This window comes from Octopus bimaculoides, chromosome 1, assembly GCF_046866305.1.
Source record: "Octopus bimaculoides isolate indiv1 chromosome 1, ASM4686630v1, whole genome shotgun sequence".
NCBI classification, from domain to species: Eukaryota; Metazoa; Mollusca; class Cephalopoda; order Octopoda; family Octopodidae; genus Octopus; species Octopus bimaculoides.
Window position 1 is genome coordinate 136191801 of NC_142928.1, and position 23253 is coordinate 136215053.

Consider the following 23253-nt stretch of genomic DNA (forward strand, 5'->3'; position numbering starts at 1 on the left):
TATGTTGATTTGTTGTTAACTGGTACATAATTTTTTTTTTTCCTTTTACTTTGGAGATTGTGGATGAGAACTGTTCTTAAATAGAATTATGCTATATTAGTGGGGAGTTTTTTGTGTGTGGGAGGGTCCTTTTTGCATTTGCTGTCATCATCATTTGATATCTACTTTTTCATGCTTGCAAGAGTCAGATGGAATTTGTTGAAGCAGATTTTTTAGAGCCAGATGCCTTTTCTGTAACCAGCCCTCACCTGTTTCTGATCAAGCTAATATTTCCCTATGGCTAGATAGGTTTTTTCATGGGGGACTAGAAACAAACAACCTCACTAGTATGATGGTGATACTCATTTACAGCCATCATATGATTCTAGCTGAGGGTACACATATACATGCACTCAAATACACATATGACATATACAATATATACAACAGGCTTTCTTTAGTTCCTGTCCAATCAAATCTACTCAGAAGGCTTTCATTGGCCCAGAACTATAGCAGAAGACACTTGTCAACATGCCACACAGTGGAACTGAACCTTAGACTACATGGTTTCGAAGTAAACTTCTTAACCACACAAGGATAAATTAATCCTTAGTTATGTTAGAAGAAACATTCTTAGAACATAGCATTAATTTACTGTATTTTCCTGATTTATACAAAACTTAGTGTGAACATGAACAAATATGTAAGTGTCTATGTGTTGTGTTTGATTGCATATGTGCATGTATGTGTACAAGAGCATTTGTATGACAGCATATATGCATACGTGTATATCTGTATGACTGAATGCATGTATGTACATGTAACATCTGTATGATTGAATGTCTGTGTTGAAAATTTGTCTTAACATTTTATGATTGTTATTGACTCTTCAATTTTCCTAAAATTTCTTTTCTTTGTTTCATGACCTCAAATCTTAACCACTGTATCAAAAGCATATCCAATTTCTCTTATCCTCTTTTGTTTCAGACAACCATTTTATAAAGTATCATTGAAGTTTTTCTTTCTTTTATTATACTGACATGTCAATGGCATTTGTTCTTTTATCCAGGAAATATAAGTTGCTTCTGTTGTTGTTTCAGACTTCATGAAAAATAAGTGGGAAACTGGAAATATTTTACATAAAACACAAAAAATTTCATTTCCATTTTAACACTCAAGGGGATGCATTTATAAATATAATTTGCATTCCAGTGTTTGCATCTACTTCCACTCAGTCAGATATGTTGCTAGGTGGGGTGCATAAATATAAAAGAAAAAATCATAGATTAGTAGGTTGGAGTGTAAATAGATAGAAAAGTATGTAGGTAGATAGGTGGATAATAGGTTTGGTGGTCGGGGAGATATGTAGATAGATTAGGTACCTTGGTAGACAGATGGATTTATATTTAGATATTCAATATTTGTTTTGTAAATATGCCAATTTAAAATAAAATTATATATAACAATAAAAGTATAATTCAAAAAATACGTTTTTCTTTCTGCAAGAAGACAAAAGCATTTGTGTGTAATGCACACTTCCTGTAAATAACATGATCAATACATTTATCATCAAACTCTTTTTTTTTCTTCTCCCTTTTATTTATTTATTTATTTACTTTTTCAAAGAATCAAATGATCAAAAACCAAGGAATATACAACTTATTGAATGTCTGTGTGAATTTAAAACAATTCTGCTAAATTCTTTAAGCCTGAAGAAGTTGAAATAATATTTTAATTTTTTTTTCTTCCTCATCAAATATATTTTTTTAGATTTTGTTTCTATAACCAAAAGGAAGAAAATTTCAAGAAATCATTTCTCTCTCTCTCTCTCTCTCTCTCTCTATTCCCCCATGTGTGTTTTTAAGTGAATATGTTATTCATACTTTGTACATTATTGTTATTTCATAGCCATGTCCAACAGAGAAGTGAGCTTTCCACACCAATCCTAGGTGGAAACAGGTATAGGCTTGGTGCATGCATTTCTTCTTTAATCAAATTTTTCTTTTTAAATATCGTTGTTGTTGCTGGTATTGTTGTTGTTGTGGTTGTTGTTATTGTTGTTGCTATCACTTGTGATAAATATATATATATATATAAATATATATATGTATATATATATTATAATTTGCTGCTGCTAATTCCAGTTTCCAATCTGTTCTCTCACACTTTTTCTTTTCATCTAAAAAGAAGGCACATTTGGAAAGCAATCATCAACAGTTTATGCCATTTCCTTCCCAACAACCACCAACAAATTGATTTGAGAAGCCATTAGATGTGAAAAAAATAGTAAATTAAATAAATAAACTGAGAAATGAAATACAGATTGGATTTTAAAGTCATGTTTATATTTCTTTTCATAATGATTTTATTTTAATTTTCATTGTTTTTTATATTTTATATTTATTTTTAGTTTTTAAAAGAAATCAAAACCAAATCACAATCTTTGATTAAAAATTCTTTTTCACTATTTATATTTTGTTTCTTTCTAATGTATTTTTTTGCTTTATTGTACTTTCTTTTCAAATTTTTTTTTTAAATCTCATCTTTCACACTTGCATAAAATCTTTTTTTATTTTGTGTTTTTATTTCCTTGTTTTATTTTTATCTTTTCTTTCTATTTAAACTGTTGACAGAAAAGATTTCAGCTTGCTCTCCTGCAGGACTGCAAACATCACATAAAACAAAAACAAACAAAAAAGATCCATAAAAATTTACATTAAAAAAAAGACCAAAAACAAATAAGATGTCCAACTTTTCTTAAAAACATCACTGTTGCTTCATAAATAACATGTTGACTTTTGACATTCTTGACCTTCTGTTGTTGTTTGGTCAATAACTTCTTGACCTTTGACATGACTAACCCTTTAAGAAAGCCTGATAAATATCATGTTGACCCTTTTCTTTACATTAGTATTTAAGGATAAGTAATTTATGAAATGCCATAGTAACTTTTGACATTAGCTACTGTTGATCATAAATGTTTTATTCATCTGTTTTGTCATTTTCCTTCTCAGTCTTTCCAGTATTTATCATCAGTACTATTATGTTAATCATTTCTGTTATTTTGAGAAGATCCAAACAAATCTGCAGAAACATAGGTGAATATTCTAACTGCATTAACAGCCAGACTTTTTTTGTTTTGCTGATAAAGTGTAATAATACCAAAACATGTGCAGAGTTTTCACAGCACTACTAAAGGTCAGACTCACTCCTTACTGCATTCTATATTTAATTAGTTAAAATATTTTCCATATTTAATTAAAATTTCAGGGCTCTCTCCTTTGCTTTTTTTTTTTTTTTACCAGAATTAATAATTTAGGTAATAATTATTCTCATCAGTAAGGATATCATTTAATCAAAATTTCTTGGTTTATTATATAAACTATGCTAGCCCTTACTTAATTCATTATGTTATCTATCAACTTCTTGTCCTGCTTTATTTACAACTGTCAAGCTGTTTACATTGTTCTGATCTAATTTTTTAAATGGTATTTTTTTCTGGTCAACTCTTGCACTTTACAATATTCATCCATATCAGGGTTTTGTTCTCTTTCTTGTATACAAGAATATAATAAAATCTGTTTGTTATTTGTGTCACATTAACACCATCGTCTGTACCCTCCATACTAATCCATGTCTTCTACATACCCACCTAAAAATTTTACCTCTTTTTCTCCAAGACATGAGTCTCCTGCCCATTATTCTCAACCCTTCAAATTACCCAGGATTTAATTACCCTTTAAATTCACTTCCTCTCTAAAGAGTGAAATCTTTACTTAGATGAATTCTGTCCAACACTTCTCACTTTTAACATCCATCATCAATTATTGTCCACTTTTCCATGCTTTTATGAGTTATACAGAATTTGTTGAGGCAGATTTTCATCAGTTGGATGCCCTTCCTGTTGTCAACCCTCATCTGTTTCCAAGCAAGGTAATATTTTCCTATAGCTAGACATGTTTTTCACAGAAGACTGCAAACAAACAACACTGCTTGTATGATGGAGGTGCTCATTTACAGCCATCATGTAATGTCTAGACAAAGGTACATGCATTTACATATGTGATGGGCTTCTTTCAGTTTCCATCTACCAAATCCACTCCCAAAGCTTTGGTCAGCCTGGAACTATAGTAGAAGACACTTACCCAAAGTGTCATGTGCTGGAACTGAACCTGAAATCATGTAGTTGAAAGCAAGCTTCTTAACCTCATAGCCATGCCTGCATTTGTGATTTAATAGAATTTATCAATTTGCTTTTGTTGTTAATTAGCCTTGTTCAACCTTAATTCAGTAGACCAATGATCACAAACATTCTAACCGTGACTGTCCTGTCTTTTTTCCCAATATAGTGTAGTACCCATGAACTACATTATCCCATATATCCTCTCTTTAAAACAATAGGGTATAAATTGAAGTGAATTTAGTTGCTATTTCTAGCTGTTCAACTGAATATGAAGGCTCCATTCTTATTTGTGTGGCTAACTCCGCTGTTGTTTCCTTAATTATATGTCTTCAATTATAGATTTTTTTAACCACTTTGTCATTATATTTTCTTTTATATCAAAATATTGTACCCCATATATGGCCCGGTCCACACTTTAGAAGTTTGTCTATCTCTAAATTCACACCTATTATTGTAAACATATTTCAGTCTTGACCCTGTTTATGTGGTAGATGAGTACTTTCTTTCAGTGTGACACTCCCCACACTCCACTAACCACTAAACCCTAAAAGGAAAAAATAACCCCTTCCTGTCTTGCTATGAAGCTTCATGCAAGCAAAGGGCACATCCTATAAAATTTAGAAGCAATTCAAAGCCACTGAATTTACCATCTTCTAAACATACATAACTGGTGACATCCTACCTGTAGGAATGACTGTTGCTTTTTTTTTTATGTCAAGAGGCTTTCAAATATGACTGAACTGAGGGCTGTCATTCTTTCATCATGGTAGTTGTTGTTTATCCCTAGGACTGCCCTGATCAAGTAGACTATAATCAAAAGTATTCCACCCATGACCATATCGTGTATTTTAGTTCTTTGACAAATGAATTGCACCCAGTTATAGTAAGTCTTCATTTCTGCTACTCTTCAACTTACATAGTTGTTAGTATTAATCAGCAGTCAAACACTACCTTTCCTGTCCTTTTTGTATCAAATTTCACTCTACATATATACAACAGATGCTATTTGAGCTATTGGGACTCTAAAGTCTTTTTGCTACCTCATTCTTCCCAATATTTATGTTATCAGTATTCTCCTTCATTACCAAACATTTTCCAATCCCTTAATGCCACTTACATTATGCTGTTTATAAAAAAAACTTAGATTTAAATGTCAAGATCTGTTTCAGAATGCCTAACTCAGTTATCTTCTTTAGAAACCAAGATAGTATATCAATATGTAAGTATTATTACTCAAGCTTTACATTTAATTCTTTAAAAATGTCTTGGAAATATCCTCTAGTATTATTGTGAACAAATTTAGATTGACTAAATTTATACAGTTTATACTTCTCCAGGATGTTTAACATTCTGCTCAGGAGTGTGTAATAGCATTATTTTCTTATATATATATATATATATATATATATATATATATATATAAACATAATTAAGGGATCAGCAACAGTTGCTTCACCACATACCGGAGTTCAGAAATAGCAGCTAAAGTGCTAAAACTCCAACAGATAGCAATACTTGTAACTCACAAAGGCAATGGTGTTTACATACCGAAGTGCTTGGTAAAAATTATTAATTATTAATTTATTAATAAATTAATAATCCTTTACCTTTTTATTTGTTATATATATATATATATATATATATAATTCTATTTTGGAGCAGTAAACTTTCCCACAGCTTTGCTGTTTATTTCTTGGTTACTTGATTTTCCTTACAGTACATTAACTTGCCACCCAGCTATTCTGACCAATCACAGTGTGCTGACAGTTGGCAATATTTAAGTGTACAAAAATACAGCCAGCTGTCACTTGCAACTGAATATGGCTTGGTTATGTGTACTGCATTGAAGGCAATTGTTTTAAGTGCCTATGTAGTCACAAGCAGACATAGATACTCTCTCATTTCTACACCCTTGATCCAGTAGTACACCCAGGATGTGACAGCTAGAGGAAGAGCGCAACACCAGCAACCAGCTGGTACTCATTTACAGCTAAATAAACTGAAGCAATAAGAAAATTATTTTGCTCAAGGACACAATACATCACTTGGTCCAGAAACTGAATTTACAACCTTTAAAGTATAAACCACTTTTATTTCACAAAGAATAGAACAATCAACAATCCTTACCTTTATCAATATAGACATGCCAATGCAAGAGTCTCCTTAAAGTGTATTGTTAAAAAAAAATAGAAGAATTAAAGAATAAAAGAATCTCTCAGACTTAACTTTGCAAGGATATTGTTAGAAAACAATAAACTGCTATACAAGATTCTGACATACCATGCAATAGCCAGAATCCCAAATCATTTTAGGTGAACTTTGACAAACCTAGCTGATTGAGTGATTGAACAATTAATCAAACAATTGAGAAGTTAATTGGTTAAATGTTAATGAAAAGAAGTAAAACTAGACCAGTGCATGTGCTTATTATTAGCATAATGACCCTCCTGTGGTACAATAAAATTTGCTTCAACGTAAGTTCACATCAAGAATCTTACAAACCAAATAGAAAAATGAAATAAAATTAGTATTTTACTTTTAATATCTTTCAAACATTCCTTTAGTTTGCTTGGATCAGTTTGAATGATTTTCTTATTTTGTTTGTTTCTGTCTAATTCAACAACAAAAGAAATAAACTGAAAATGTTTTATAGCAACTATGATGGAAATATCTCATTTTAAGCTCACCAACAAATGAATCCGGCATAAGAAATTTCAATTTGTTGAAGAAAGTTAATGAGGGAAAGCAATAAGGGAATACAAAACATATTGTCCAAAATTTTGAATACCACCTGTATTAACTGGACTATTAAATGTTATACACTGCTGTTATACACTTCCAATTTTTCTTTGATTGCATGCTTCTTTTCCAGCTTGGCTAAAATTGTTTAACTAAACCATCTTCGTATCATCATTAAGGTCTTCTGAGTGGTCTATTTTGATTTCTTGGATGCTGTTTGGCAACTGTCATCTATGAATCTTAATTTTGAATATAATTCCTACTAATTCTAGACCTTTGAACCTTTATTGTGAAATAGTATTTATTTTCTGAAAGAAACTTCATACATTCAAGACTGTCAGCAACTATTATATTACAAATCCTTTTTAAAAGTCTTATTTTCATTTGGACAATAGAGCAATGACAATAAGACAATAGCCTTAGTACCATTGAATATCTGAGCTATTTAATCTTTCTTCTTATATGTGACAGTTGAAATACTGACCCTGAAAAAGTTAATGTATATATTCATTTACTTATTGATTTGTAGCATATATGATACTAAATAAGAAATGTAGTTCCAAAAGAACAAAAAGCTTAGTCTCTAGCAAACCTGCTATTTCTTTGATATAGTGCAAATTTGTGTGTCTAACGCACACGCACACGCACACACACACACACACACACACACACACACACACACACACACACACACACACACACACACACATATATATACACACAAAGTATGGAGGTTTATTTCACAGGTGATCTAAATGATTAGGTACACTAGGTTAGTGCTGTAACGGATTACTAGGGCTCCAAGGTTACAGCCAAGATGGTAGTTATGGAGCCATTGCAGATTTCCAATGCAGCGGATATATAATTGTTAAAGAGGACAACAAATGTTAAGGCAAGGTAGACATCTCAAGTCGTATACGTTATTATTATTGGACAAAAGTTCAAAGTCTTACAACTGTTTCTAGGATATCTCAGAGTATGGGATATTCCGTCATTGGAAACAAATAAGGAAAATGAGAAGGGTATAGATTAATGAAATGATGACATAGAGGACAGGAGTAAAGGAATTAGGAAATGAAGAGAGGGAAGAAAAAGAAAGCGTAAAAGTTCACAGTTCAATTTTCCAATGTTGTAGAAGTGCAATCCTGTGTAGATCCATGTGGGTTAAAGTCCTGATATTGTAAACATCCAGAAAAAAAGACACGAACATATCAATGTTCAATAACAGAATGTGAACTTTTATGCTTCCTTTTCTTCTCTCTCTTCATCTCTTAATTCCTTTACTCCTGTCCTCTATGTAATCATTTCATTAATCTATACCCTTCTCATTTTCCCTTTTTGTCTCTGAAGATGGAATATCACATACTCTGGGATATCTCAGAAACAGCTGTAAGACTTAGAATTTTTTTCCAATTATGATAATGTATATGACTTGAGATGTTTACCTTGCCTTAACATTTGTTGTCCTCTTTAACAATTATATATATATATATATATATATATATATGCATATATCAGTTTGTCACACTCCGGTAAAGTGCATTAATTCACAAAATGTTTATATATTTATCCTAGTGTAACTGGCATTTTCTTTCATACATCTACCTGTATATACAAATGTTCTTTGAACTATTACATTTATTAAATAGTTTTTTCTTATTTATGCTCTCAAACAGATACATTTATGTTATATGTATGTATATAGGTGCAAGAGTGGCTGGATGGTAAGAAGCTTTCTTCCCAACCACACGGTTCTGGGTTCAGTCCCACTGTGCTTACACAAGTGTCTTCTACTATAGCCTCAAGCCAACCAAAGCCTTGTGAGTGGATTTAGTAGACAGAAACTGAAAGAAGCCCATCATGTATTTGTGTGTCTGTGTCCCCCCCCCCCACCATCGCTTGACAACCAATGTTGATGTACTTACGTCCCTGTAACTTAGCAGTTCAGCAAAATAGACTGATAGAATAAGGACTAAGCTTACAAAGAATAAGTCCTGGGGTCGATTTGTTCAACTAAAGGCGGTGCTCCAGCATGGCTGCAGTCAAATGGCTGAAACAAGTAAAAGAAAAAAAGAAATATATATATATACATATATAATCATTTTAGAATATTAATATCGCTATCTACACTACATTTTGATCAGTTTGCTCTCCAAACATCATCATATGTCTTAGTCCTAAATATATTCCTTCTACCTGATTGAATTCACTGGAATGTTTATTTCTAATCTCGGGATAATAACACTCTGATTCACTAATCTGCAGATGCATGCATATATCCTGGTATAAGTTACCTGATGATGGTTGGAGATCAAGCCTATCAAAATATTGTATTTATATAAATATTACAAAAATTGTTTCATTTCAGTGGATGAAGTTAATAGTCCAAAACATTATTTCTTATATTGGAAGCATTACTCAAGTTTGCTATTTTTATTAAGACATTTCCTTAATTGTCCTTTATATTATATTTGTAAAAAATTAGGTTCCTAAATAATATGTTAAGTTTCTAGATCTTTTGTATCTTGTGGAAGGAATGATTATTAGTGCCATTTGTTTATTGCCATTCTTTTATGGTTAAAATTCCTGAGAATCATATATTATATGGATGATATCATTATTTATGGATTTAAAATATTGTTATTTTTGTTACTTTCAGTACCAACAAATGACTTTGTTTATAATTTGTTATTTATAACAATTCCATGGCTAATTTTTTCTTTCTTTTGTACAATTCTGCCAAGCTTGGTCTTGTATTCTGCAGTGCAATATGCTACAATGGCTTAGTATTGTAAATGTATGGTCACTTAGTGACAAAGTTTTGCATTTATATGTCCCTTGCAACAGTTTTAGTCATGGAGTTTACTACTTTCGTATTTACATTAGAATGGGTTTATCATCACTGGTTATTTAAAGTATGCTCTGTGACTTGCAGGCTTATGGTTTTATGTTGAAGAGGATGTTTTCTTTTCATTCTGGTAAATCTGTAATATATTGTTACTTTACAATTAGGTATGAATAATGCAGTTTTATGGGAGCATTTTATAATGTATCTTTTCTATAAATAAGTACATTTTGGTTCATGTAGTAACTTTTATATATATATATATATATATATATATATATATAGCTTATTTTATTCTACTGGATATTGTATTTTTTATATATGTGAAAATGAATTTGTTTCTATAATATTCTATGGCTTAGTCTACTAACATGTTTAAGTATCTGTTTCTAACTAATGTTTGTTTAATTATTTTGATTTCATTATGTAAAATGTCTTTTGTGGATGAGAACCTAAAAGCTCTTATCAAGAGGGATTTTGCTCCAGACATTTCACAAATAGACATAAAGTTCCTCTAGTATTACACTTACTTTTTCAAACTTAGGACTATTTGCTATGAAATGAAATAATATGAAGAGAAATAATATAAGATCATCTTTACCTTCTTTCTCTTATTTGCTCATTTCATTGATGCTCATTGTCTTAGTAAATATTACCTGTATTTGAAGAAATAAGCTTAAAACAAGCTTTGCATCAAAATTATATTCAATCTCAATTTCTGTAGCTTCATAAATTAGAGAATTACAGTTGCAAAGAATCAAGGATTTGGATTTTCAGATTCTCTCATCTTTATCTAAAATAATCTGTTCATCTCTGTGTTCTTAACACTGCTGTAGGACATTCCCTATTCACAAAGGTTCTAGTAAAAGTTCTCTAACTATTTAAAATACCTATAAACTGTTCTTAACTAATTTGACTTCTTTCTTGAACATTCCATTACATTAAAACCTCTTATTAATGTAGGTTTTGTTTTTGTGTTGTTAAATATGTGTCTGAAGGGTAGTGTTCAATGTGGCTTAAATTATACTCTAGTTTTCATGCAGATAACTGTTGATATCTGGTGATGGTGAGGAAGGTGATATATATCATTATCATCTTTTTATTGCCAATTTCCCTGTGCTTGCATTACATAGATTCTCAATGGCCAGATGCCTTTCTTGCTGCCAACTCTCACCTGTTTCCGACTAAGGTGTTATTTCAAATGACCAAATATGTTTTCTTGGAAGATTGGAAGTGGATACTGCTTGTGTGACAGTAACACTTATTTTGCAACTATCATGCAATATGAAGGTAATGAGTCACACACACACTCACAATGGGCTTCTTTCAGTTTCTGTCTACCAAATCCACACATTGTTGCAATCAGCTACTAGGCGAAATTCAAGTAGACTGTTATTTTTTGATATGATGAATAAATGTATGTGTACATAAAACTCTCCAAGAACAATATAATTTAGCAAGATATGTCATTGTTAACCCATTACCTCCCATAATTCTATTAACTGGAATTTTTTTATGAAACTTTGATTTCTAGCATAAAACAGCCTTAGAATGATCAAAATAACATTTTAAATAGAAATAAGCGAGATATTAAGGTGAAAAATTAGCAAACCTCATTTGAATATCAGAGAAATATACCTAGTAGATATAGCAAAAAGGTTAGATATGTGTAAATATTGGCAGATAATTATGAAATTTGTAATTTTTAAGTGATCTCATATGAGATCACTGGTAGATAATGGGTTAATTTAATAAGGTCAAGGTGTATATATATTACCCAAATATCAAACACATTTCAATTTTTTAAAAAAACTACCTTCCAGATGAATTAATGAAATATTTATGCTAAATATATTTTGTACACTTATTTAAATACTATTCGTACTTGATAAATACTTTTCTTTCTTAATTACTTTGTTACCAAAAGGTTTTATGAGAAACTGGCTTTAAATGTTTGAGAAATTAACTCTAGATTTAGTTCTATATTAAAAAGACAATACAAAGTTATTACGTCTTTTCCTTTTTTATTAGGAAACATAACCTAGATATTTTTTAATGACTTTAGCACATAACTATAATTATGGGAGGTTAACTAAGTACTATCTGCCAAATGGTGTCAATATTGTTTTGCAAGACTGTATAATGGGTCAGATCAGATGTTTTTGGCAATGTGATAGCATGATGTACTTGAAGCAGTCGGTGAGAAATAGTAGTTTGTTTGCCATCAAACCTACTCTATTTTAAAATTTACTAGTTATTTACATATCAACTCATTTAATACACATGTGTTTTACTTCTACTGACATAATAAAATGTAAATCATGCACTTAAAGCTGCTGATGTATAGATATTTTTTTTTTTTTTATCATTGCATTTTAAAGAAATTATAAAATTTCTGTAGCCTACAGGAGAAAAAAAAATTAACTTCTTTTATTCTAGATTTTATCAAATAAAAACAGGAAGCTGAAGATCACTTCACTAAATTTAATTATGCTACCCAATGCGAATGTTTACAAATATTGGTTCATTCACAGTTTCAATGGAAATTACTGATTACATAATAATAATGATAATCAGACAAAATACTTGGCAGCATTTCTTTTGGCTTTTAATGCTCTGAGTTCAAATTTCACTGAGGTTAACTTTGTCTTTCATCCCTCCATGGCTGGTGTAATCAACTACCTTCTCTCCCTAAAATTGCTGGCCTCGGGTTGAAATTTGTAAGAATTATTCTTTAGGCAGTGAACTGGCAAAATTATTAACACATGAGACAAAATGCTTAGCTGCATTTCTTCTGGTGGTTTGCATTTTGAGTTCAAATACTGCTGAGCTCAACTTTGCCTTTTTGGAATTGATAAAATATAGTACCAGTCTAGTACTGAGGCCAGTGTAATCAATCCTCTTGTTCCTTCCCCTCAAAATTACTGGACTTGTGACAAAATCAGAAAGAACTATTATTATTATTATTATTATTATTATTATTATTATTATTATTATTATTATTATTAAGGTGGCGAGCTGGCAGAATCATTAGCACACTGGACGAAATGCTTAGCCACATTTCACCTGTTGCTATGTTCTGAGTTCAAATCCGCCACGGTCAACTTTGCCTTTCACCCTTTCAGGGTCAATAAATTAAGTACCAGTTGAGTACTGGGGTCGATGTAATAATAATAATAATAATTATTATTATTATTATTTTAAGGTGGCAAGCTGGCAAAATCGTTAGCATGCTGGACAAAATGCTTAGCAGTATTTCACTCGTCACTACATTCCAAGTTCAAATTCCGCTGAGGTTAACTTTGCCTTTCATCCTTTTGGGGTTGATAAATTAAACACCAGTTGATTACTGGGGTCAATGTAATCAAGTTATCCCCTCCCCTGAAATTGCTGGCCTTGTGCCAAAATTTGAAATCATTATTATTATTACTGAGTGAAAGAGCAGTGCATGCCATGAAAGTGACACTGGGGTAAAATATACGAAGCCTAGTATATCCATCATGTAATTGACTGTCCCCCTCCCCACAAAATCCAGGCCATGTGCCTATAGTAGAAAGGATTATTATTATTTTAAGGTGGTGGGCTGACAGAATCAGCATTCTGGACAAAATGCTCAGTGGTATTTTCCCCATCGCTACATTCTGAGTTCAAATTCCACTGAGGTCAATTTTGCTTTTCATCCTTTCGGGGGCGATAAATTAAGTACCAGTGAAACACTGGGGTTGATGTAACCAACTAGTCCCCTTCCAGAAAATTTCATGCCTTGTGCCTTTAGTAGAAAGGATTATTATTATTATTACTGTTATGACTACTACTACTACTACTACAAGGCGGCAAGCTGGTAGAATCATTAGTTTGCTGGACAAAATATTTAACAGCATTTCTGCCAGTTTTATGGTTTGAGTTCAAATTTCACTGAGGTTGACTTTGCTGTTCATCTTTTTGGGGTTGATAAAATAAATCCCATTTAAACACTAATAACCCTCTCCCTCAACATCTCTGGTCTTATTGCTATTGTAATTATTATTTTACTATTATTATTATTATTATTATTATTATTATTATTGTTATTATTGAGTGAGAGAGCATTGCATGCCATCAAATTGACACTGGGGTAAAATATATGAAGCCCGGTATACTCACAATGACTGCCTGTCTGATAAGGGTACACTAAGCACATGCATCACAACCATATGTGCGCGACATGGTGATTTCATATCAAGACAAACAGCACATGACTTTGCAGGTGGGGCCCAGTTAGAATTTCTTCAGGCCAAGTAGCCCATCTCACTTAAAAGGTCCCTGATTAAGGGTTGTTTAAGGATGTTTCCAGAGCTGAATTATCCAAACCCCAAAGAATTCCTCTCAACACATGGCTATGATGCTCCCCCACTACTCTGCTCATGATCAGAGATGCACATATCGTCAGCCACTAAGGGACATGCTCAACTAGTTAAGGTCAAACAACTGACAAGCAGATCTGTGGTATTGAGCAGAATATTTGCTGTAGCCCATCTTTTATACCAAGACAAAACAATGTACATGATGACACTTCCAATCAGTTAAGATAAGAAGCCATGAGAGTCACTGCCTGATACTGCATTATTATTATGATTATTATTATTATTATTGGGTGTTGGTATTGTTCTTTACATTCTGAGTTCAAATTCTGTTGGGATCAACTTTTCTTTTTATCCTTTCAAAGTGAATAAAATTAAATGTTATGTACTGACTCTCTCCTCCCAAAATTTCTGGCCATTTGCGTAAATTAGAAAAAGATTATTATTCTTAGGGTCATGGATTGGTAGAATCATTAGATCATCAGAAAGAAATACCTTGTGGTATTTGTTCCAACTCTTTACACTCTGAGTTTAAATCCTGTTTCAAACCCTAATCTCAACATGATGTCATGTGGGTAAGTCTTAGAGTTTTTGGTTATAAATTTGTCTGTCTTTTTTTATCATTCCCACAGCACTTATTATTATGGGTAATGTTTCTGTTTACACATCTAGTTTTCTACATTTCCAGATCCTTATATTTGGATAATTTCTACATTTCACTTAGAAATATCTTGTCATCTGTTGGAATTGGTATATCAATTTAGAGATATATTTTTTATTATGGTCTTTGACAATAATATCCAGATGGTTTGTTCTAATCTATTTGTATAAATTGGAACATCTCAAAGTATAATCTCTGTCTGTCATTCTCTGAGACCATTTTCTGTGGATATTTCATAATCATGGAATAGTTTATGCTCTATGAAAGCTCCAACTTTGCCAGGTCTCTTTATATATTCCATTGTGATTAAGACTGGACTGTGAGACATATGTCATTGACTCCGTTTTTACAGCCTCTACATTTTCTGCAATTCCCTGTTGCCTTAATGTATGATTTTGGTATCCAGAGTATGCATTTAAGGCAATATTAAATTAGAATTATGTATCATGCTTAATGTATATACACTGTTGATAGGCCAGTTACTGTGGTAGCTATCCTGAGATAACATCTCTTATGGATTTGATGTGTTAAAAACACTGTCTATCATACATACAGATGCACATATACAACATACATGGGATGAATTTTCATCTTTTTTATATATACTGTGCTTTTAACACAGCTAGTCCATAAGAGAGTTACCTCAGGACAAATACCACAATAACAAGCCTGTTGACAGCACATACATTACATATGATACATACATGGCTAATACAATTTTGATCATTTCTGGTGGGAAGGTTTTTTCTTGTGCTGTTATCAAAACACCTTTGACCTCAGCTTTGTTTCCTGTGCTTCTCATCTAATGTTAATTTTTTCCTAAATTTTACATCTTTTCCTCAGACTTGGTAGTATTGGCCATGTAGGAACTTTTCCTTGCTACCATGATATTTTGTAGTCCCATTTTTAATAAAGTTTCAAATTTTCTTTATACTTTCTCTTGCAGTTTCTTCTTATAGCCTCCACCATTTGTTTTAATTTTTAGATCTCCTTGAAGATGTAAAACTAGTTTTTCATTTTGTTCATATTTTGAAGTTATTTGTATTTAGTTCCTCTTTATTCTTTATTAGATATTTATAGTCCTACAGGTGATATTTCAAAATAATTTTCTAGTTTCTGAAAACCTCTGCATCCTTGTAAATACTACATAGAATGTTGCTCGTCAAAAAAAAAAAAAAATACATACACATTATAAATAGTTTATTTAATCAAAAAAATACTTCATTCAATCCTTTTAATGGGTCTCCATTTATGACTTTGATTTCCTTCATGGCTCACTCTGGAAGCTCCCATCTCCAGAATGAAGTTTCTGAAACCCACCACTGCACTATATACAAATTGATATAATTCCCAATAAGTATTTGCATTACATCTGTTTTTTTTTTTTTCTGTGCTTATTTGAGGTAGTATTTTTAATGTTGGATACTCTTCATATCACCAACTTTTTCCTGTTTTAGAAGTAAGTACATGCACAGCACACACACAGACAGATAGAGAGAGACAGACAGATAGAGACAGACAGACAGACAGACTATTGGTTTTCGTGTAGTTTCACTCTACCAGTTTCATTGACAAAGCATATGCCATCCCAAAGTAATAATAAAAGAAACTTTTCCAAGTTGCTGTACAGTGGAACTCAACTGAAGGCCAGAAGGTTGTGAAGTGAACTTCTAAACCACACAGTTATACATGTTCCTAAACATATCTCCACTTCAGTATATAATCATATACTTTTCAATTCTATCAGCTTATACTTGAGGCAGGAAACTAAAAATTAGTTTGGAAATATTAAAGTAATTGTTCATCTCTTTTTGAAATTTTCCTTTTAATTGGTTCATTATCTAAATCATTCCAAGAACTAACTGGCTCTATTCTGATGATGTCATGATGTGTATGCCCACTTGATGGTTATCAAATATAAATTTATTGACAAGCTCCTAAAAATAAATGTTTGGCTGTTTGCCCATTATTGTCCTAATCATAGCCATGTTTTTGTTTTGCTTTGTTTTTTTTTTTAAATTTGAACCTTTGAATTCATGAATAAATCATAATATCATTTTGATTAAATTGATTGTCATAACACATTCTTTGTAGAATCAATTTAAATATCATTAACTATTAAAATTTAATTAGTTTGCATTTATAGTAATTTACAACCAATCCTTGAGAATTAACAGCTATCCTTTGCCAAACATTTATTTAGCTCATTAATTTATGTTAGCAATGTTCAGGTGTTCATATTCTAAGAATATGAACTGAAGAATTTAGTCCATATTTGAGAATTTAGATAAATATATTTTACTTTGATGTATTATATTTTTTCATCAACTTTATTTTTAATCTCTACATTTGGGAAAGCTGCAATTTATCATATAACAACACTCTTATCGTTTCTGCTAATTTATTTCACATTATTAATTACTCTCACCTTAAATGAGTTAGTAATTAAATTGGAACTTATTTATTAGTATAGGCCGTTGCATGATAAACAGGTGTCATGATACCTGTGAAACATGATTTGCATATTGATTTAGCAATTATTGGTATAATGTAAATCAAATTAAGAACTTAAATAAAGTATATAAATTAAGAAATGAATCTTAATCATTGTGATTGTTGGATGGTGTAATAATTATTGTTGGCTATGAAAGTTGAATAAATTTAAAATGGAAACACTGAGGCTCTAAGTAAAACAAAATCAAAATACCAAATATATTAAACTCTATAAATTTAATTACATATTTAAAATAGCATAGAAGATTTAGTAAAATAAATAATTATATAAAGTCTTATGCTGAAGCTTTAGAATCCTGCTGTATTCACATATTCCTTTGTTGGCATGATTATTGCATGTAACAACTTTAATTACAAAATCTTACATTGGAATCTATCATAATTCAATCATGAACTACATTGACTAATTTATAGGACAATGTCAAGAGTTTCTTTTAAAATCACAGATGAAATGTCTGTAACCTTGGTGTTCAACAATTAACACCAAACAAATGACAGGTATAATTCTATATCAGCATTACAAATTGCTATATAATACTAACTCCAGATAATACCATTTATAGCATTTTACCACTGCTGTTATCAGTGACCATTCCAAAAACAAACAGTACAAAATGCCAACTGAACAAAAGGTTAACAACAGTGAAGTTCACTTGAAATGTCAAGATTACCTCAGTATTTAATTTTGTTATTTAAACACTAAAAAGCAAAGATAACTTTTCAAAAAATAATGATAAAGCATATAGAGATGAAAAAACAATAATATTTTCTCTGATATAAAAGTATAAGCATGTACATACATGTATGGTAGTGAAATGGCAGGGTCATTAGATAGGCTGCCTCACTGACTTTACCTTGACTGTATGCGCTCTGGGTTCACTTCCTACTGTAATCAACTTTACCTTTCATCCTTTCAGGGTTGATAAAAAAAAATGTGGCCATCCAGAGTGGTGGATTGGCACAACTGTTAAAGGGCTGGGCAAGATGCTTTGTGATACCTGTTTGAGTTCTTTGTGTTCTGACAACAATCATCATCAACAGCAGCATTTAATGTCCATGTTCCATGCTGGCATTGGTTAGCCAAGGACAGCGCTGTAAGCCAGTGTCTCTTTTGGCATTGTTTCTACAGCTAGATTCCCTTTCTAATACCAACCACTTCATGCTACTGGTATTAGTAAGGTTGCCATGCAGCTCACAAGACTATGAATCCAGAGGGAGAGTGGCTTTATGCTAGGAAATAAGGAGTTAAAGTGTAAGGACAGGGCAGATGCTTGCTGTAGAGGAGCTACATGGCTATTCGTATTTCGAAGACAGAGTGAGACTAGTCGGCAGGAGCCAAGCTATATTGAGTGCCAGCCTTGCTCAAAATAAAATCTTTCTCATGTTTGTGCATATATGAGAAGATATATGCCCAATCTTGACCAACAGAGGCCTGGAATTATAATAATTTTTCCTATTCGTTAACTACATACACTGAGTAGTAAGCTTGATCTGTTGCTCAGCTTAATGTTACAACCTGCTTCTTATCAAAGTCCCTTTTGCTATGAATATTCAGGCCAGTGGTTTGGGAATAATCTTATCTTGTCTTCTGACCAGTCATAAAGGACCTGGAAAGGATTATGGGGCACTGATTAATTCATTGTAAGAGAAAGCAGGAAAAGATTGAATGTGGTAATAAATTCTCAGTGAGACAACATTAACTGTGAATGTTTATAGCAATTGGAACTAGTTTGAGTATAAGGAGTAAATCAACTAAAGATTAAAAAAATGATTTATTACATGCATTGTGCTAATACTCTACATAGACTAAGTTTACTTGAATGGAAGAGCTTAAGTTACACAAACACACACATACTCTTTCACTCACATTATATATTTTATATTTTTATGTAGAATACAGCATTAATCAGAAGTATTGAAACAATAAATTTAAATATTACAAAGCCTGGCTATGGAGGAAATAAGAATGTGAATGCATCCATTCTATGCAGAACGTTTTATACTGAATTGTTAATAAAAATAAGGATATTTCTGATTAAAAAATAGGTTAGAGAAGTAAAGTTACAGTGGTGTTAATAATTTGGTTCAGTTCCTCCTATACCCTCAACCACATTGTGTAGCAAGTTGATGCCACTGGTTTCTGTTGCCTGTGGTTTTCTTTGCATCCGGACATATAGTATTGGCTTCTCACATGTCAATTGCTATGCCACATAGCTCTTCAGACTTTCTCTCTTTCTATTTCTCTCTGTTGGTGTCCATTTAAAAGCTGTTTTAGTCTGACACTGTTCTGTTAGCCTGAATATGTGAGCTGCTGGTTTTAATCTTCATTCTCTGATTATTTTACTTAGTGGTCTGGTGTCAACTCTCTTTAGAATGTCTTCATTGGTCATGTGGTCTTACCAGTATGTTCCCAGAATCCTTTGGGACACATTTAGCTTTCTGTCAGTTTTCACAACATTCTTCCGTTTTCTCACTGGCATAGTTAATAATAACTCAATTCAGCTATTGGTTAAGTAATAAGTGAATGAAGCTGTTATAGAGCATAATTTCTTAGACAGTATCAAGAAAACTAAGCAACAAGCTTATATCAGCATAAATTAAATCAATAGAACCTCTTTTAGGCATTATATTTCTAATTCTTATACATTTCTTTCAATTTTCATTGAATCTTTTTTTTTTTAATTAAGTTTAGATCTTTATAAGTCATTTCAAGTGAATAAAAAAAATAAGACTTTTTTCCTCTTTTTTTGTTGATCTTTACTATAACTTAGTTTGAAATTTGTATTTTTTTTCATTTTTTCCCCTCCTTTCTTATTCATGTGCAGTGATTCTTTTTTTAAATTCCATCAACAATCTTCATTCAGTTTTTGTTTGTTTATTTTTTAAATAACAGCAGTATATGAATTAGCTTCTTTTTTTTTTTTTATCTAGTCCATTCTTTCATTTTATATCTGCATTGATATTTATGAACATCTCTTGTTCTCTTAATGCAACCATAGCCATCATCTCAATCAACATCTGTTTCTCTTGTATAGATTGAAAGCCAGTCTTACATCATACTAGATGTACTCTCCTGCTAACATCAGATTATGTGTACTATACTACCAACATCATGCTGAATGTACTATACTGATGAACAGACAAGAGTTATTAAAACGATCTAGAAATAAACTTTTTTTTTTCTTTAACTATTCATCTTCATTTACAAATCCTTCAAGTTAGAATTTAATACAAATATTTATCAAGCCTTTATTACCTATTGACATCTTTCACCAGTCCTCAGTTAAATCGTCCAACCCATACTAGCATGGAAAGTGGACGTTAAACGATGATGATGATATATATATATGTGTGTGTGTGTGTAGAAATATGTATATACACATATATGTATATATATGCATATATATGGATATGTATATATATATGTGTGTGTGTGTATATATGTATATGTATATAGGTATATATATATATATGTGTGTGTGTGTGTGTGTGTGTGTATATATATATATATATTATTTTATTTAAAAGAGTTCCAACTCTGTCTGTTTTTTATGTTTTATTTATATTCTTGTAAAATTAATGTGGGATATAGAATATGGAATATACAATATATAATATAAAAATGGATGGTACAATGAAATGAAGTATTGAATGTCTTATTGAATATATGGAATATGTCTTATTGAATATATGAAATATTGAGTGTTCAATATAAAGGATTAAATATAAAGGCGAATACGTATTTTCTATACCTTGTGGTATTTCATCATGGCCGGTATGACAGACTTTAACAGACTGTAATAGACTGGCTGGTTTTCTGTCTTTTATACCAATTCCTTTGGACAGCAGCAGTATGTGTTTGGCTATCCTTAGAAATGATGCCAAATTTATTTTTAGAAATGATGACATTTGAGAGATTTTTTGTGTTTTAGTTATAGGGATAAAATTTTTAAACCAGTCTATTACAGTCTGTTAAAGTCTGTCATACCGGCCATGATGAAATACCACAAGGTATAGAAAATACGTATTCGCCTTTATATTTAATCCTTTATATTGAACACTCAATATTTCATATATTCAATAAGACATATTCCATATATTCAATACTTCATTTCATTGTACCATCCATTTTTATATTATATATTGTATATTCCATATTCTATATCCCACATTAATTTTACAAGAATATAAATAAAACATAAAAGACAGACAGAGTTGGAACTCTTTTAAATAAAATAATATATTCCTCTATACACAATCATACAAAACCCCTTTTTTTGTATTTATTTTTACTCACACATATATATATATATATATATATATATATATATATATATATACATATATATATAATGTACATACAAATATGGTAACTATTTAAAAATTATTTGTTACATTTTATTAGATTGTTCTCTTTACCCTTTCTTCTCTCCTTTGTTTATAACCAAAGATATTTTATCACATAAGGAATAGCAACACTAGAACCAACTCTGATCAATGTATTCTTATGTCTTTTTTTATCAACTTCTATTTATTTATCATTATCCTTATCACCTTGCTAATATCATTGCCATTATTAGCACTGCATGATGGCACTCTGGTATAATTCCAGATATTTTTATGCACTTCTGTATGTAAGTGGTTTGCTGTTCTCTAAGTGTGTGTGGGTATGTAAAATATGCATACACACACACTCACACACTATTTTCTATACTTATACACTTTTTTTGTTTCTTGCAATGATGATGATGATGATGATGATGATTATTATTATTATTATTATTATTATTATTATTATTATTGCTACTACTATTATTATAATCATCATCATCATCATCATCATTATTATTATTATTATTATTAGCACATTGGACAAAATTCTTAGTAGCATTTCTTCCAGCCCTTTGCATTCTAATTCAAATTCCACCAAGGATAACATTGTTTTTTTTCTTAAAGGATCAATAAAATGAGTACTGGTTGCGCATTGGAGTCAATCTAATTGACTTCCACCTTCCCTCAAAATCACTGGCCTTGTGCCATATTCAAAACGAAATTATTATTATTATTATTAGTAGTAGTAGTAGTAGTAGTAGTAGTAGTGAGCTGGCAGAATTGTTAGTAGGCTGGGTAAAATGCTTAGCAGCATTCTCTCTCTCATTACATTCGGAATTCAAATTCTGCTAAAGTTGACTTTACCTTTCTACCAGTTGAGAACTAGGGTTGATATAATCGACTTATCCCTTCCCCTGAACTTGCTGGCCTTGTGCCAAAATTTGAAATCATTGTGATTATTGAGTGGGAGAGCAGTGCATGCCATCAAAGTGATACTGGGGTAAAATATACGAAGCCCAGTAGACCCATCATGACTACCCGTCTGATAAGGGTACACAAGGCATGTGCATCATGACTTTATGTGTGCAACATGGTAATATCATATCAAGATTAACAGTGCATGACTTTGCAGGTGGGGACCAGTTAGAATTTTCTTCAGGTCGAGTAGCCCATCTCACTCAAAAGGTCCCTGAGTAAGGGTTATTTAAGGATGTTGAACGAAACACCCATGTTTCCTGAGGTGAATTATCCAAACCCCAAAGAATTCCTCTCAACACATGACTATAATGCTCCCCCACTATTTCTGCTCATGATATCATGAGCCACTAAGGGACATACTCAACTGGCCAAGGTCAAACAACTGACAAGCAAATTTGTGGTATTGAGCAGAATATTTGCTGTTGCCCATCCTTCTATACCGAGACAAAACCATGTACATGATAACACTTCCAATCAGTTAAGATCAGAAGCCATGAAAGCCACTGCCTGGTACTACATTATTATCATTATTGCAGCAAGCTGGCAGAATCATTAGCATGTCAGACAAAATGCTTAGCAGCATTTCCTGTGGTACATGTGTTCTGAGTTCAAGTTCTACTGAGAGGCCAACTTTGCTTTTCATCCTTTTGAGGTTAATAAAATAAATACCAGTTGAACTCTG

At 31.6% G+C, this 23253-nt stretch overlaps 1 protein-coding gene across 29 annotated transcripts in view; it reads left to right on the forward strand.

Annotated features, from left to right (window-relative positions):
• LOC106871495 (anion exchange protein 3) overlaps window positions 1–23253 on the forward strand; it is a 746335-nt gene that overhangs the window by 619400 nt on the left and 103682 nt on the right. For 20 of the 29 annotated variants that reach the window (XM_089359039.1, XM_089359081.1, XM_089359088.1 and 17 more), the window contains one exon: window positions 1888–1938. The exons of the other annotated variants lie outside the window; for them this stretch is intronic. In XM_089359039.1, coding sequence (XP_089215165.1) covers window positions 1888–1938 — 51 coding nt within the window. The remainder of the gene's footprint in view (window positions 1–1887; window positions 1939–23253) is intronic. 29 annotated transcript variants of the gene reach the window in all.